Below are 17,758 nucleotides of genomic sequence, written 5' to 3'. Positions count from 1 at the left end.
GAGCCCGATGCGGGGCTCGATCCCAGGACCCTGGGATCATGACCTGAGCCGAAGGCAGAGGCTTTAACTCACTGAGCCACCCAGGTGCCCCTTTGGTGCTTCTTAAAAAATATTTTCTCATATATGTAAGAAGAAAAAAATGGCAGCCTCCCCATACCCCACATCAAAAACTGATAATGGACTCAACCAAGTGATCGTGCTTCTGCTTTCCAAGACTGAAACACTTACAACAATTGTTAATAAGGCATCTTGATCACTCTATCATTTTTTGTAGAACCCCCTAGTGTTCCACAGAACCCCATTTGAGGAACCCTGCTCTAAGGACTTGGATAATGAATACTAGGGTAATGCAAACCCCTATACATAATTATTAACCTAAACTGTTTTTTCAGTCTACATAGCACTTAAAATTGTATCATTCATACCTTGTAAAACACTGTCTAAAAGAACAAGTAAGATCTGGATATGTTTAAAAGAGGGAAAGGGCATGCCAAATGACGAGAATAATTAGAGCAAACGCTAGTGGAGCAAGGGATTCTGTAATAGAACTGGGTGATACCGACAGAGAACTCATAGACAACAATAGAGAGGCTTGAAGTTGGGGGAAAATTATGATTGAGTTGTAGAGTCCTTGAACTATGGAAGGAAAGTCTTAAAAATCCACTAAGGTTTTCACAGGTGAGTGAAACTGATGAAAGAGATTGGAAGGAAGATGAATCTAGACAGTCAAGCACAGATACTGTTGCGATAATTCATGCAAGTGGAAATGAGAGCCAGAACCAGAATGGCGACAATAGATATGAAGGAATGGGAAGGGTATGGGACACATGGTGAGTAGAGTTGATGGTATCAGGGATCAAAAAGACAATGAATATATTTACACTAACGGTGTTTCCATTCTCAAAAATATTAGAAATGTGGAATTGAGTAAACTTTTTTTGAAGTGCAGCTAGGCTGAGCTATATTCAAGACTTACCTGTGAGTCATTTCCCTTGGCCTTGCCTCCCAACACTCTTCCTATCATTTCACAAAGGAATACAGACCCAGCAGTTTCAGATTGTCTTATTTTTCAAGAGAAGCTAGAAATCGAGCTACTTTGTGATACTTTCCATTTTTAAATGTTAACAATTCCATTTTGTTATTGTTGTTGTTAACAAATTAAACATACTATGGACTAGACTTGGTTGCTAATTTGCAACCTGTTTCTAGAATTCTGTGTGCTGCTTTCTAAAATCACTTCAAAATATACCTTGAACCAAGAGGTAACATAATCCTTTTGAAGCCTCTCTGCATAATTTTTATCAGGAATTAATTAGCAAGAAGTTCATAGAAAGGGTTTTTATAGTAGCTAATATTTTTCCTTTTGTTGGAATGTTGATTTTTTTTTTATTTTATTATTTTTTATTTCTTTTTTTTTTTTTTAAAAGTTACAACTCTTTTCTTGCTTCTTCCCAGCCAGGTCTCTAGACAAACTTTACAACTTTGCTGATTGCTCTGGACTCCACCTGATATTCGCTCTAAATGCACTGCGTCGTAATCCTAATAACTCCTGGAACAGTTCTAGTGCCCTGAGTCTGTTGAAGTACAGCGCCAGCAAAAAGTACAACATTTCTTGGGAACTGGGAAATGGTGAGTAAGGATGTTATTTCCTCTGAATTGACAAGATAAAAAATAAGTTGTTCTGGTGTATAGCTTTAGTTAGACTATCTACAGAGTACTAGTCCAGAAAACACTCCAAATATTTGGCCACTGAATTGACCTTCTAAATAGAAAAAGACTAAATAGTGAAGTACAGTAGATTTAGTGAATCTACACCTACTTGGAGCTGTGGTATCATTTGCTGTGTCGTTTCACTTGATATTAAGGACAATGCAAGAAACAGTTGAAAGAATATTATTGGCCAAAAGATCTGAATAGACATTTCTCCAAAGAAAAATATAAAAGGCCAAAAAAACACATGAAAAGATGTTCAACATCTTTAGCCATCAGGGAAAAGCAAATCAAAACCACAATAAGATAGTATTTCACATCCACTAGGATGCCCATGATAAAAAGGGATAACAACTGTTGGCAGGGATGTGGTAAAATCAGAACCCCCATACACTGCCAGTGGGAATGTAAAACAGTGTAGCCACTTTGGAATACAGTCAGGCAGTTCCTCAAAAGTTAAATATAGAGTTCCAAATGACCTCGTAATTCTACTCCTAGGTGTATATTTAAGAGAAATGAAAACATATGTTCAGAGAAAAACTTATATGTGGTAGCATTATTCATATGATCCAGAAAGTGGAAACAACCCAAATGTCCATCAACTGATAAATGGATAAATAAAATGTGGTATAGCCATATGATGGAATATTATTTGACCACAAAAAAGGAATGAAGCACTGATACACACTACAACATGGATGAACCTTGAAAAGATTATGCTAAATGAAAAAACCCAGTCACGTATTTATATAAAAGGTCCAAAATAGGTTAATCTAAAGAGACCATAGACTAGTGGTTGCCTATAGCTAGGTGTGGCCGAGATGAGAGGTAACTGCTAAAGGGTCTGAGGTTTCTTTGGGGGGTGAAAAAAAATGTTCTAAAATTTGTTGTGGTGATGATTGCACAACTGTGTAAATATACTTAAAACCATTGAATTAAATACATTAATTTGGTGAATTATGTGGATATAAATTTTATCTCAGTACTGCTGTTACCAAAAAAAGAGAAAAATACTGTGTTTGTCTTTTCTATTTTAAAGGGCATACCATGCATATTTTCTGCCACCAGTACCAGTTGGTGACAAAAACCTTTGAGTTACCTCCTTAGGAGTTTATTTGTAATTGTTAACAATTTTTTCATCCTATTTTTACATAGTATTTAGTTTACATAGCAAGTCCAAATACTCTTCTATTTGGATCTTAAAGTGCTAAATGAAGAGCCCTTTAAGTATTTCCTCACTTCCTAGGTGAGGAAATACATTGAAAAAGGTAAAGAGAATTGGTAAAGACAGCAGTAAATGCTAGATCTATGTCAGGAACTTGGAGCATTTAAGAAAATTTTTTTATAATAAAAAACTAAAAAAATTTTTTTATTATGTTCAGTTAACCACTGTATAGTACATCATTAGTTTTTTTTTAAGATTTTATTTATTTATTTGACAGACAGAGATCACAAGTAGGCAGAGAGACAGGCAGAGAGAAGGAGGAGGAAGCAGGCTCCCCACAGAGCAGAGAGCCCAATGTGGGGCTTGATCCCAGGTCCCTGGGATCATGACCCAAGCCAAAGGCAGAGGCTTTAACCCACTGAGCCACCCAGGTGCCCCCATCATTAGTTTTTGATACAGTGTACAATGATTCATTAGTTAAGTATAACATCCAGTGCTCATCATAGCATATGCCCTCCTCAATACCCATCACCCTGTTACCCTCTCCCCCAACCCTCCTTCCTTCTGAAACCCCCAGATTGTTTCTCAGGATCCATAGTCTCTCAAGGTTCAATCTCTAATTTCTACCCCTTTGGATTTCTCTCCCTTCCCCTGTGGTCCTTCATGCTATTGCTTATGTTCCACATGAGTGAAACCATATGATAATTGTCTTTCTCTGCTTGACTTACTTCACTTAACATAATCACCTCCAGTTCCATCCATGTCGATGCAAATGGTGGCTATTCATTGTTTCTGATGGCTAAATAATATTCCATTGTGTATATGTATCACATCTTCTTTACCCGTCCATCTGCTGAAGGGCATCTCAGCTCCTTCCACATTTTGGCTATTGTGGACATTGCTGCTATGAACATTGGGGTGCACATGCCCCTTCTTTCCACTATATCTGTATCTCTGGGGTATATATCCAGTAGTGCAATTGTTGGGTCGTAGAATAGGTTTATTTTTAACATCTTGAGGAACCTCTATACTGTTTTCCAGAGTGGCTGTACCAACTTGCATTCCCACCGACAGTTTAAGAGGGTTCCCTTTCCTCCACATCCTCGCCAACATTTGTTTTTTCCAGTTTTGTTAATTTTTGCCATTCTAACTGGTGTAAGGTGGTATCGCATTGCGATTTTGATTTGTATTTCCCTGATTGCTGGTGATGTTGAGCATTTTCTCATGTGTCTGTTAACCATTTGTATGTCTTTTATGAAGAAGTGTACATGTCTTCTGCCCATTTTGGGACTGGGTTATTAGTTTTTTGAGTGTTGAGTTTGGGAAGTTCTTTATAGATCTTGGGTATCTGTATCCAAGCCCTTCATCTGTAACGGGATTTGCAAATATTTTCTCCCATTCTGTGAGCTGCCTCTTAGATTTGTTGACTGTTTCCTTTGCTGTGCAGAAACTTTTTATCTTGATGAAGTTCCAAAAGTTAATTTTTTTTCCCACTTGCCTTTGGAGACATGTCTTGAAAGAAGTTACTGTGGCCAATGTTGAAGAGGTAACTCCCTATCTTCTCCTCTAGGATTTTGATGGATTCCTATCTCACATTGAGGTCTTTCAACTATTTTGAGTTTATCTTTGTGTATGGTGTAAGGGAGTGGTCCAGTTTCATCCTTCTATATGTAGCGGTCCAATTTTCCCAGCACCACTTATTGAAGAGACTGTTTTTTATCTATTGGATATTTTTTCCTGATTTGTCAAAGATTAATTGACTATAGAGTTGAGGGTCCATTTCTGTAGTCTCTATTTTGTTCCATTGTTCTATGTGTCTGTTTTTGTGTCAATACCATGCTGTCTTGGTGATAACAGCTTTGTAATATAGCTTGAAATCAGGCAATGTGATGCATTTGGGACTTCTAACAGAAAAGGAGCTAATCTATTTTATTACCCTATGAAGGTTTTTTAATGGTACTAAAACTTCTTAGTTTTCTTCACTTCCTTCAACTTTCATTCAACAAATACTTATTGACTTCCTAGTATTGTACCAAAGGTACAATATTTTGTAGAGATATAAAATATTTTTATATTTTGAGAGATATCTGAGTAAATAACAGATAAATAACCCTGCCTACATTCTAGTAGAGAAGATAGGTAATAAATAAGATGTGAAAACGGTTCATCATTATGTTCTCTCATACATTTTTGCCCTTTAGTAATTCAAATTGAAGTATTCAACTTGACCCTATTCTTATTGTGACAATGAATTAATGTACCCCTGCCTTCAGTCCCTCCTATCCTGCTCTCTCACTTTCTCCTTTTCCCCTCTCTCACCTTCTTTCTCTCCCTTTCTTCCTCTTCATTTCACAATTCAGTTGTCAAATTTAAATATTTAAACAAACATCTTGGAAGTCCAATTTTAGAACATTTCCATCACTCCGAAAAGTTCCCTCATACGCATTTGCCGTCAATCCCTGTAACCATGCCCAGTCTCAGGAAATCTTAATCTGTTTCCCATCTATAGGTTTGTCTTTTATGGACACTTTCTTTAATTGGATTATATAATAGTCTCTTGCATCTGACTTCTTTCACCTAGCATGTTTTTGAAGTTTATCCATGTTGTAGCATATAAAAGTAGCTCATTCCTTTTTATTGCTGAATAGTATTCCAGCGTATGGCTATATATCCCATTTTGCTTTTCCATTTACCAGATGATGGACATCTGGATTGTTTCTACTTTTGGGCTTTGATAAATAATACTGCTGTAAACATTCACTTATAAGTCTTTGTGTGGATATTTGCTTTTTTTTTCCTCCTAGGAAGATACCTAGGAGGGGAGTAGAGTTGCTAATTCATATGGTAAGTTTGTTTATTTTTTAACAACTGCCAACTATTTTCCTAGGTAGCTCTACCATTTTACATTTTCACTAGAAATGTGTAAGGATTCTAGTTTTTCTACATCTCTGGAAACACTTTAATGTCTGCTGATTATAACCATTATAGTGAGTTTGAAGTAGCATCTTAATATGGCTTTAATTAGCACTTCCTTAATGACAAATGATGTTGTGTGTCTTTTCATGTGCTTATCAGCCATTCTTATATCTTCTTTGGTGAAATGTCCACTCAAATCTTCTGCCCTTTTAAGTGAGTTACCTTATTGAGTTATAAAAGTTTTAAATATATTCTGGATACAAGTCCTTTGTCAAATATATGATTTGCAAAGATTTTCTCCAGTCTATAACTTCTCTTTGCACTTTCTTTATGGCATCTTTTGAAGTACAGAAGTTTTAAATTTTGATAAAGTTCAATTTATCAGTTTTTCATTTTATGGATTATCATTTCCTTGCTTAACTCTAAACCACAAAAATATTTTTTCTATATTTTCCTGTTAAAGTTTTATAGTTTTTGCTTTCACATTTGGGTATAAGATCCATTACAAGTTAATTTTGAATATGTTATGAAGTTTGAGTCTAAATTCATCTCTTAGCATGTGGATATCAGGTTGTCTCAGCACTATTTAAAAGACTATACAATATAAAAAAAGACTATACAATATCCCTATTGTATTCTCTTAACACTTTTGTCAAAGTAAACCAAAACTGGATTTATCTCTGGACTCCTAATTCTGTGCCACTGATCAGTACGTCTGTCCTTAGACTAGCACTACCTTGTCTTACATATAATGGCTTTGTAATGAGTTTTGAAATTGGGAAATATAAATCCTCCAACTTTGTTCTTTTTTAAAATTGTTTTGGCTATCCTAGGTGTTTGCATTTCCACACAGCATTTAATTTCCTCAACAAAACCTGCTGGAATTTTAATAGAGATAACATTGAATCAATAGATCATTTGGGGGAGAATTGCCATCTTAAGAATATTAAGTCTTCCTGTCTACGAACATAGATGATCTCCCCATTTACTCAACTTTTAATTTCAACAATGTTTTCTAGTTTAGTGAATAAGTTTTGCACTTTTTTGATGAAATTTAATCTTAAGTATTTTTTCTTTTTCATGCAATTATGAACGGAATTATTTTATTAATTTCATTTATGTATTGTGCATTGTTGGTATTTAGAAATACAGTTAATTTTATATATTGATCTTTTATCCTTCAGACTAGCTGAATGTGTTTTTTAGATCTTGTGTTTTTTCATCCCATGTGTGTGAGTTGTTTAAGGTTTTCAATACAGGATATATTGTCTGAGAATAAAGACTGTTTTACTTCTTTCTATCCAATTTAGATATTTTTTATTTATTTCGTGTCTGACTACACTGGCTAGAATCTCTAACATAAATGTTGAAGATAAGTGCAAGAGTACACATTCCTGCTTGTTCACAGTCTTGGGGAGAAAACATTAAATATTTCACTACAACGTATGATGTTTTACCATTAAGCATTCAGTATTTCATCATTAAATATGTGGGTTTTTCTAGGCTACTATTTATCAGATTGAAAAATTTCAAATATTGTTGAGAATATGTATCAGGAATGAGTGTTGGATTTTGTCAAATGCCTCTTTTTTTGCACCTGTTGAGGTGATACTGTGTTTTAGGTCAGACATTAATATGATATTTTACATTAGTTGGGTTTTTTATATTAAATCAGTCTTGTGTATTCCCCTTGGCCATTGTATTGTAATACTTCTTATATATTGCTGAATTCAATCTGTAACTATTTTGCTGGGAATTTTTGAATTTATATTTATGAGAAACATTCATCCTTAATTTTCTTTTCTTATAATATCTTTGTCTGACTTTGGTATCAGGGGAATATTGGCCTCATAAAATGAATTCAGAAGTGTTTCCTTTTCCTCCATTTTCTGGAAGAGTTTATGAAGGATTGGTATTATTTCTTCCTCAAATATTTGATAGAATTCACCAATTAATCCATCGAGATCTGGGCTTTCTTCATGAAAATATTATTAATGATTAACTCAAAGTCTTCTGTTGTTATAAGCCTATACAGATTTTCTGTTTCTTTTTGGGTTGGTTTTAATAATTTGTATCTTTCTTGAAAATTTTTCAAGAAATTGTTCTCTGTGATCCATCTGTTTATCCCTCCTTCCTGTCCCTAAACTTTGCCAACCATTACTCTTTCACTCTGTTCCTAATTTTGTTTTTCCTGGAATGTCAAATAGTTGGAATTATACAGTATGTAGCCTTTACAGATTAGCTTCTTTCACTTACTGGTAAACATTTAAGGTTCTTCCATACCTTTTCATGGCTTGTTACCTCATTTCTTTTTAGTGCTGAATAATAATCCTTTGTGTAGATGTACCACAGTTCATTTATCCACTCATCTACTGAAGGACATCTTCATTCTTCCAAGTTGTGACAATTATGAATACAGCTGCCTGTAAATTCATGTGTAGTCAAAAGTGAGGACATAAGATTTCAGCTCCTTTGCATAAATAACAGGGAGTACAATTGCTGCATCATATAGTAAGAATATGTTTTGTTTTGTAAGAAATCACCAAATTCTTCCAAAGTGACCATATTATTTTTCATTCCTGCCAGCAATGAATGAACATTCCTCTTGCCCCACATTCTACCTAGCTTTTGGTGCTACCAGTGTTAACAAATTTTGGCCATTCAAATAGGTATGTAGTGGTGCTTAATTGTTGTGTTTTTTATTGTTGTTGCTATTTTTTAAAGATTTTTTTAAAATTTATTTACTTGAGAGAGAGAGAAAGTGAGAAAGAGCATGAGCAGAGGGGGATGCATAGAGGGAGAAACAGACTCTACTGAGCTGAGAGCCCGATGTGGTACTTGATCCCAAGACCCAGGGATCATGATCTGAGCTGAAGGCAGATGCCCAAACAGCCACCCAGGCATCCTTAATTGTTGTTTTAATTTGCATTTCCCTGATAACATATGTGGAACATCTTCTCATTTTTTTAATCTTTTCATATTTTTATTTGCCATCTGTGTATCTCATTTAGTGAGGTATCTACTGAAATCTTTGTCCCATTTTTAAATCAGGTTGCTTGTTTCTAAATTTTAAGAGTTCTCTGTGTATTTTGGGTAACAGTTGTTTATCAGATATATCTTTTGCAAGTATTTTCTCCCAGTTTGTGACTTGTCTTCTCATTCTCATAACATTGTCTTTTGCAGAGCAAGTGTTTTCAATTTTAATGAAGTCTAGTTCATCAATTATTTCTTTCATGGATTGTGCCTTTGGTGTCATCCCATATGTTTTTACACATTATACTTTCATTTTAATTTTATTAAAAATATTTTCTAATTCCCCTTGTGATTCTTTTTTGACTCATGGATTATTTAACTTCCAAATATTTATAGATTCTCAAATTTCTTTCTGTTGAATTCTCTTTTAATTCTGTTGTAGTCAGGGCACATACATTATATAATTTAATCCTTTTAAATAGATGAGACTTGTTTTATGTCTTACCATATGGTGTGTCCTGAAGGACATTCTATATGCACTAAAAAAAAGTAATGAATATTCTACTGTTGTTGGGTGGAGTGTTGTATAGATATCAATCAGGTCAAGTTGGCTGATAGTGTTTTTCATGTTTTCTATATCAATGCTAATTTTCTGGCTAGTTGCTCTATTAGTTACTGAGAATGTCTAGTTGCTCTATTAGTTACTGAGAATGTCTCAAATTATTGCTGGATTTTCTGTTTTTCTCTTCAATTATGCTTTAGGTATTCTGTTGTTGGTATGTCTATGTTTATAGTTGTTATATCTTCCTAAAAATTGTCCCTTTATCATTTAAAAATGCCCTGCATTATCCTAGTAACATTGTTGTCCTAAACATTGTTGCCTTAAAAAGTCTATTTTATCTGGTATTAGTCATTCCAACTCTCTTATGGTTACATGTTTCAATAGCATATCTTCTTCATCCTTTATTTTCAACCTATTTGTGTTTTCACAAAGAATGAAATTTTTTTATTTGTGTCTTTTATTTTAAAGCCTGTCTGTTTAGTTGGATCTTAGATTTTTATTCAACCTGAAAACTTCTGCTTTTAATTGGAGTGTTCAATCCATTTACATTTAATGTAATTGTTGATATGGTTGAATTTATATTTACCATCTTGGTGTTTTCCATTTATTTCATTTTTTATTCCTGTTTCTCCTGTACTACCTTTTTATTCAGAGAAGATATTGTCTAAAATATTACTTTAATTTCTTTGTTTTTATTTTTTTTTATTTTCATAGTAGTTTCTTATTGTAATACATCAGAACTCATTACAATCTACTTTAGAATAATACTAACTTAATTCCAGGTAACTACAGAAACTTTGCTCTGATAGAATTCAATTTCCCCCTCCTTTGCATCTTTATTATTCTAAATATTACATCTTCATGTATCATAAGCCCAATAACACAGTTTTATAATTTCTGTTCAATGTAACTGTTATTTAAATTAGTTAAGAAAAGAGTAATGGATATTTTCAACTGTCTTTTATATTTACTTATGTAGTTGCCATTACTGGTGTTCTCTATTCCTTTGTGTCATTTTGAGTCACCATCTGGTATCATTTCCTTTCAACCTGAAAGTGTCCATTTTTCATTTCTTGTAAGGCAGATTTTCTCACATCAAATTCTGTCCTTTGTTTTTCTGGTTAAGGTTTAAATTGCGCTTTCAGTTTTGAAGGATAGATTGCTACATATAGAATTCTTGGCTGACTTTTTTTTTTTTTTTAGCATTTTGAGTATGTCATCCTACAGTCTTCTGGCCTCCATTATTTCTGGTAGAAATTCAGCTGATAATTTCCTTGTGTTCTTCTATATGTGAAAAGTCATTTTAGTTCCAAGATTTCCATTTGAAAACTTTTTTTATAAACTCTGTCTCTTCAATCATACTTTCCTTTAATTTTATATTATTCTTGTTAGTTCTTTGAACATCTTTATAATAGTAGTTTTTAATTCCTTGCCCTGAAGTCTAACATTTGGGTCCCTTAGGAGATAGTTTCTATTGACTGCTTTTTTACTTGTTTATGGATCACACTATCTTATTTCTTTTCATGCTATGATTTTTGTTCTTGTTGAAAACTATACATTCTAACTAATATGTTGGAACAACTCTGGATTCTGAATCCTCCATCCCAGAAGTTGTTTTGTTGTTTCTTTTTTGTTTGTTTAGCAATTTACATGGAATAACTCTGTAAAGTCTGTCTCTCTTGCATTGTGTAGCTGCTGATGTATCTTAAGTTTTTCTATTTTTTAAAATCATTTCTTAAGACCAGCTTCCTAAATGTTGTCCCTGAGTCAGCATAGCTTAATGGTGAGACAATGTTTGATTAGAGGTTGTGCTTACCTTGCACCAGTAAGGCTTCCATCTTTTGCAAATGGATCTGTGTGTGATTTGGAGAACATATTCCAAATTCAAACAGTTTCTAATTCTCACAGGCTTCTCCTTTCCGGCATGCCTTCTCATGTCTCCTTTATAAATGTGCTGTTTCACAATCATCTGCAAATACATGGATAGTTAGTGCCCTCTCCAGTCTCTCCAGAGCATACACAGTCTTCCAGACTACAAGGGGTATGCATTTAAATTACAGATCTGCAATAGTGAGGCTGTCCATCTGAGACTGCAGTAACTGAGTTACTTATATTTAATTAGTGGGTCTGGTCACATGCAGAGATGTGTTTCTGCAGGTGTTGGACACTTTACATTGAGGAAACCATGTAGAATATGGTGAAGGGAGTAACATTAACTCCAGATAAACTATTTTTAAGTCAGGAGACACTGTGGTAAAAGCGATATCAAGGCCCACTGAGACTGACTTATTCCCTAAATCTCCCTGTTAAATTTCTTGAAAGTCTGCTGCACTACCAGTATCAAAATCTTAAGGTATCGAGGTATTGGCCTTACCTAGAGCACATGCTTAATTCCAAATCAAGTTAGCTCCCTCCAGCAGTGGAGTTGCTGGTTTTTAGGACTTTCTTTGTTCTTTTAGAACTACCAAGTTAATAGAAACTGAGAGAGTGTGTTGTGCTCTAAATTATTTCACCCAGCCACTTTGTTATTGAACATGAAGACTTTTTTCTTTTTGATACAATGGCCATCTTTATAAAGCTGTCCTTTGTTACCATTTGTATCAGTTTCCTAAGCCTGTTCATAAAAAATTACTGTAAGCTCAGTGGTATAAAACAACAGAAATGTATTCTCTCACAGTTCAGGGAACCAGAAGCCAGAAATCAGAGCATTGCCAGTATTGATTCCTTCTGGAGACTCTAAGGGAGAATCTATTCTGTCTCTTTCTTAGCTTTTAGTAGCTGCTGCCAGCAATCCTTGGCATAGCAGCAACCCTCCAATCTTTGCCTCTTTCAACACATGGCCCTCTTCCCAGTGTGTCTGTGTACCTGAATTTCCCTCTCCATTCATTCTTTTTCTTTCTTTCTTTTTTTTTTTTAGATTTTATTTATTTATTTATTTGACACACACAGAGAGAGAGAGAGAGAGACAGAGAGACAGGTAGGCAGAGAAGCAGGCAGAGGGAGAGCGAGAAGCAGGCTCCCTGCTGAGCAGAGAGCCTGACACCGGGCTCCATCCCAGGACCCTGAAATCATTACCTGAGTCAAAGGCAGAGGCTTAACCCACTGAGCCACCCAAGCGCCCCCCGCCATTCATTCTTTTATAAAGACACCAGTCACTGGATTTAGGGCATGCCCTAATCCCATATGACCTCATCTTAACTACATCTTCAAAGACTCTATTTCCAAATAAGGTCACATTCTGAAGTTACAGGTAGATGTGAACTTTGAGGGACACTATTCAGTCCAGTAGACCATTCTTATAAAGTATCACCCAAAAATCAGCACGATCCCTGTGTTGTGGATTAGGTGATCTTATATGAAGATTGTTTGAAAATGATTAGAAAGCTAAAGTGGCATTTAACTTTTTGTTATGATAGTTCTTCAAGTTAAACTAGCTTACACTCTCTTTTTGGTTATTTTATTCACATTGTTAAGAGAAAAGAAGAAAGTCTGTGGACAGGAAAGGGTTGGCAGAGTCTTACCCTTCTCAACTCTGACTTGCATGTCTGCTTTTAATCTAGAGCCAAATAACTATCGAACCATGCATGGCCGGGCGGTAAATGGCAGCCAGTTGGGAAAGGATTACATCCAGCTGAAGAGCCTGTTGCAACCCATCCGGATTTACTCCAGAGCCAGTTTGTATGGCCCTAATATTGGGCGGCCCAGGAAGAACGTCATTGCCCTCCTAGATGGGTAGGTCATATTTTTTAGCAGTTCTTGTAAGACTGTTCATAAATATAATGAATTAATGTAATTGTACTTTTCCGAGTTATTTGTGGTCTTAAGAAGGATGGAGAGACTTTTTTCATAGTAACTTCCCCAGCTCTAAATCAGTGATTCTCCATCAAACAGCAGAAGAATTTTGCATCTCTCCAGGCTTTCCATAGTCAGCAGAAGGTAATGGGACTGGGGAAGGATGTCACAATCTCCTGGGCAGGCAGGAGGGGATTACATTGTCTTAAAAAGCGCATGTAATTATAGCATTTCATCACATTTTTATTTTTAAAAAGTCAAAATATTATTACTTTTTTCTTATGACCACTTATAGAAAATAAAGCTTGACAAAACCCTGGCCAATATAGCTGGATTAAAAAGTTTGGAAAAACTAATGCTACTTGTAGATGAAAGCATTACTTAACTGATAGATTCATTAGAAGATATCCTAGGGAATTGTTACCATGTTTAATTGATTTTGACTGAATCTAATAATCATCTTTAAGCACTGGTTATGGATGAGTCACTATGTTAAATGTTCTATGCCCAGTCCTATTGCTGGGCCAACCCAGATCGAATCCAAGCAAGTTAGATTCAGTTATACAGGGTAGGAGGGAACATCTGAGGGAATGGTGGGAGGTAGGCTGAAATTGAATGTTGAATCCAGGACCTAAAGTGGAGATGTGACTGGAGCAGAAAGGGTCAGAACTATGATGTTGGGAGAGTCAGAAGTTCCCCTGGAGTATAGAGTATGCACCAAGGTGCACCTGTTATGTGCAATCCTATCATACTCTTAGATAGCTATAGTTATTCCTGAAAAATTGAAAGATGAGTACCACTGAAGTGCACATTCCAAATGAGATTAGATAAATGTTATACAAGTACAAACAAATTATCAGGGGAGAGAAACCTTGGCCAACCTCTAAGATGGCCCTTGTGACTTGATGTCTCTTTAACTCTACCCTCCCTTTTGTGGTGGCTTAGTCTTAATCTAAGGCAATGGACATAGCAGACTTCACTGAAGGTTTGGGAAGGCACATGGATTAACACTGTAACAACATTAAAATCCAAAATTTAATTTTAGGCATTTTCCTTTTTACAAAGTATCCCTAAGCCCTTAGTTCAGCTCCTGTCCTTCCCCCCCTCCTTTTTCATTTCTTCCCTTCTCTCTCAGGAGCAACTTCCCCTTTTTTTACACAGCAATTTCATGACCTTGGTCTTATCCACAAATGCAGCTCTTAGTTTCCTTTTGCATACTTTCACTGAACTTTGAAATTACTGTGTGTGTGTGTGTGTGTGTGTGTGTGTGTGTGTGTGTGTGATGGAGAAGGAGAGACTGATTTCATTTTATGTGTTACAATTAAGGGATAAGAACCACATGCATAGAACTTTATTAATACATAGTTCATAATACGTAATAAAGCAAGGCCAGTAACTATCTTTTTAACCCATGTAGTTATTCTTTTGGATTGTCCTTTTTCTTTAATGATTTGATCAGTGTATTGTCATGGAAGTGACAATGCCCTCTCAGTAACATGACCTACAGGGTTAATCATTTATTCATCCTACAAATGTTTCTTGAGTTAACTGCAATGTTCTGGTATTACATTAGGAACTAGGATTGTAATAATAACAAAAACAGATACTTTCTCTGCCCTCATGGAGCATGCAAAATGATGAGACATAGACATTAATTAACTGATCTTAAAACTAGAACAATACCAAGGAAAGTTACATGGTTCTATGAATGACGATAAGGGGTGGCATTTGATTAAGTTAGGAGGTCATGGAGTATGTGTGGGTTCCACTTCCTCATACATCCAAAAACCAATAGGACTCAAGAGACTCAAATTGGTGAAGACTCAAACACTTAGGGAAAGGGATGGTACTTATGAGCACTTTTTAAAATTTTATGTGTTAGAAAAACATGGAGATTTAACTTTCTTAATGTGATTTTACTAAATTTATAGTGAATTCTAACTTGAAACACATAAATATTCCCAGCAACTCAACCAACAATAACAAAAATGTCAGCACTCTAAATTACCACCTCTGTAGTATTTTCCAGTACTCCTGGTTATACAGACATAATTTTACATAGTTATGATCATTCTATATGCGTCCTTTTGAGTTCTGCATTTTTAACTCATTGCTTTATATTGCCCTTTTTTATTTCTACATAGTTCTCATATTTGTCATTCTTAATAGCAATAAGATATCCCATTGCATTAATGTACCGAAGTCTGCTTAAACGTTCCCTCACTGTTGGGCATTTGGGCTGTTTCCAGTTTTTGTCTGTAATATATAGTACAGCTATAAACATCTTTATACAAATAGGTTTTTTATTTCTTTTGAATTATATCCTTGGGCTATGTTCCAAAAAGTTTCTGGGTCAAAGAACATGGTAATTTTTATGGCTTTTTTATTTGTTGCCAAATTTCTTTTCAGAACAACTTCACCAGGTTGTAGGGCAGCAATGTATTAGTACATCTTATCCCCCAATACCCCACAGCAGTGATTATAGTCATTTTTAAAAATTTACTCTATTTTAATTAATGCAAGACTGTGTCTCATGACTATTTAAATTTGAATTCTGTTAACTATGGGAGGAATTGAACATCTTCCAAAACCTTATGTTGTCTCCTTTCCCCCATCCCAGGTTTGGTTAATAACACTATAACCATTTTGCCTGAGGTGCAGACCAGGAGGCCATTTTACATTCATTCCTCTCCTTTTTCACATAGTCCATTAGTTAATTATTAACTTCTGTTATTTCTGACTTCTTAGTATCACTCACATCCCATCTTCTTTTCAACTTTATTTTAAACCTTATCCTTCTTCTTCCTGAATGGTTTCTCTATATCTAGTGTCAGACTCTAATAATTTCTCCATATAGATTTTCTGAGTAGTTTTTTTAAAAAAATACAACATGAGGTCAGATCTCTCTTGCTTGAAGTCTGGATGCTTTCACAAGCACCCCGGCCTATAGGGTCCAGTGACTGCCTCACTTTGCAGCTAGTAATCAGCTATACCTCTCTGCACAGCCTGCCCTTAGCTACATCAAAGTACATGTAAATTTTGGGAGAGGTTATACACATTTTACCTTTGCCCCTTTTTATTTTGTGTCATTTTCTTTGGAATGTCACTCTCCTCTCATTTTTCCTCCTTCCAATAAGTGTTCTCTGACATTCTCAGGCAGGACTTTTTATCATCTCCTCTGTCCTTATAATAGCATTTTGTTTTTTGTATTCTTTTTGTTAGCACTTATCAAATTATTGATAAATTATTTATTTACATATCTGCCTTCCCTGGTAGACTGTGCACTAGGACCAGGACCTAGTCTGTTTATTCATTTAGCCTCAGAACCTATGAATATAGTAGGTGTGTTATAAATGCTTGTTGAATGAATACTGTCTTATTCAACAGATGGTTCTAAATTCCTTGATTTGAATGTGATCAGTATGCACAAATATGATTGTAAAGCATTAAAAATCATTATATAGTGATTTAAGTAATTTGTGGTAATTTATGTAAATCATTATATTTAGCTTCAGTTTTAGAGAACTAAGCTTTTTTACTTAGGCAGTTATAGGACTAAACAGAATTACCTTCCCAATTAGGATATAACTCCAGTTTGACAGAGATGGAATCTTCATGTTTATTTCTTCAGGACTAGCATATTGGAAGTACCTAATAAAATGCTTGTTTTATTATTATTATTTTCATTTCCTCATTTGTGAACTGGCCATTTTAGACAGTGATTTTTTTTTTTTAAGATTTATTTATTTATTTGTCAGAGAGAGAGTGTGTGTGTGCAAGCAGGAAGGCAGCAGGCAGAGGGAGAAGCAGGCTCCCTGATGAGCAAGGAGCCCAACGTAGGACTCCATCCCAGGACACTGGGATCATGACCTGAGCTGAAGGCAGATGCTTAATGACCTGAGCCATGCCTGGCTCAGTAGTCAGTGATGTTTTTTTAATCTAAAAGGGTAAGAATTGGTAAATAATTGGTTTTTAGTGTTACATCAGTTTTCTGTTTTTCTTTTGTAATCTTGTACACATCATCTATATAATGACAATTTTATCTTAATCTGTTGCTTTTCTTATTACTTTGAAACATGTTTTTATTGTTTCAGATGTTCATTTTTATTAAAATTGTTCTTGTCTGCGTTCTTATTGATAGTCTTTTCAGTTTCTTCCCTTACACATTTCGTTTCCATCTAGGCTTCCTAAACTTTAAATTTTCGGTGTTAGGCTCTTTTAAGTTATTTGGAGTTTGTTGCTGTATCTGCTATAGAGTAAGGAGCTAATCTATTTTTGCCAATATGGCATGTCAAGAAAAACAGCAATTCATGGAAAGTGTGTTTATTGGGCCTTTTTTCAGGCCTTTACATCCTAGTGAGATGACTACTAAATTTCCTCTCAATAAATATTTATTGAACACCTACTTTGTATTTGAGTAGAGAGAAGAAAATTGTAGAGATTCTAGGTAGGTAGAGATTCTAGGTCATGTTTGTCAATGTCCTGAATAAGAACTAAGGGTAAAGCATTTGAGGAATAGAAGGATGGGGAGTACAGTGAGCAAAAAGAGAATGGTAGAAGATGAGAACACACAGATGGGCTAGGACAGGATCATTACTGGACTATGTATACCATGGTAAAGAAGTTGTGTATTTATTTTA

The 17,758-nt window shown here is 35.1% G+C and overlaps 1 protein-coding gene across 1 annotated transcript in view; it reads left to right on the top strand.

The window, feature by feature from the left end:
• HPSE2 (heparanase 2 (inactive)) overlaps positions 1-17,758 on the top strand; it is a 674,134-nt gene that overhangs the window by 433,228 nt on the left and 223,148 nt on the right. The window contains exons 4-5 of the mRNA XM_059397708.1: positions 1,456-1,629; positions 12,887-13,058. Of these exons, the coding sequence (XP_059253691.1) occupies positions 1,456-1,629; positions 12,887-13,058 (346 nt within the window). The remainder of the gene's footprint in view (positions 1-1,455; positions 1,630-12,886; positions 13,059-17,758) is intronic.

The sequence above is a fragment of the Mustela nigripes genome, chromosome 4, assembly GCF_022355385.1.
Source record: "Mustela nigripes isolate SB6536 chromosome 4, MUSNIG.SB6536, whole genome shotgun sequence".
Lineage (NCBI taxonomy): Eukaryota > Metazoa > Chordata > Mammalia > Carnivora > Mustelidae > Mustela > Mustela nigripes.
The sequence above is the reverse complement of the archived record's forward strand: the minus strand, read 5'-3'. Positions and strand labels throughout refer to the sequence as shown.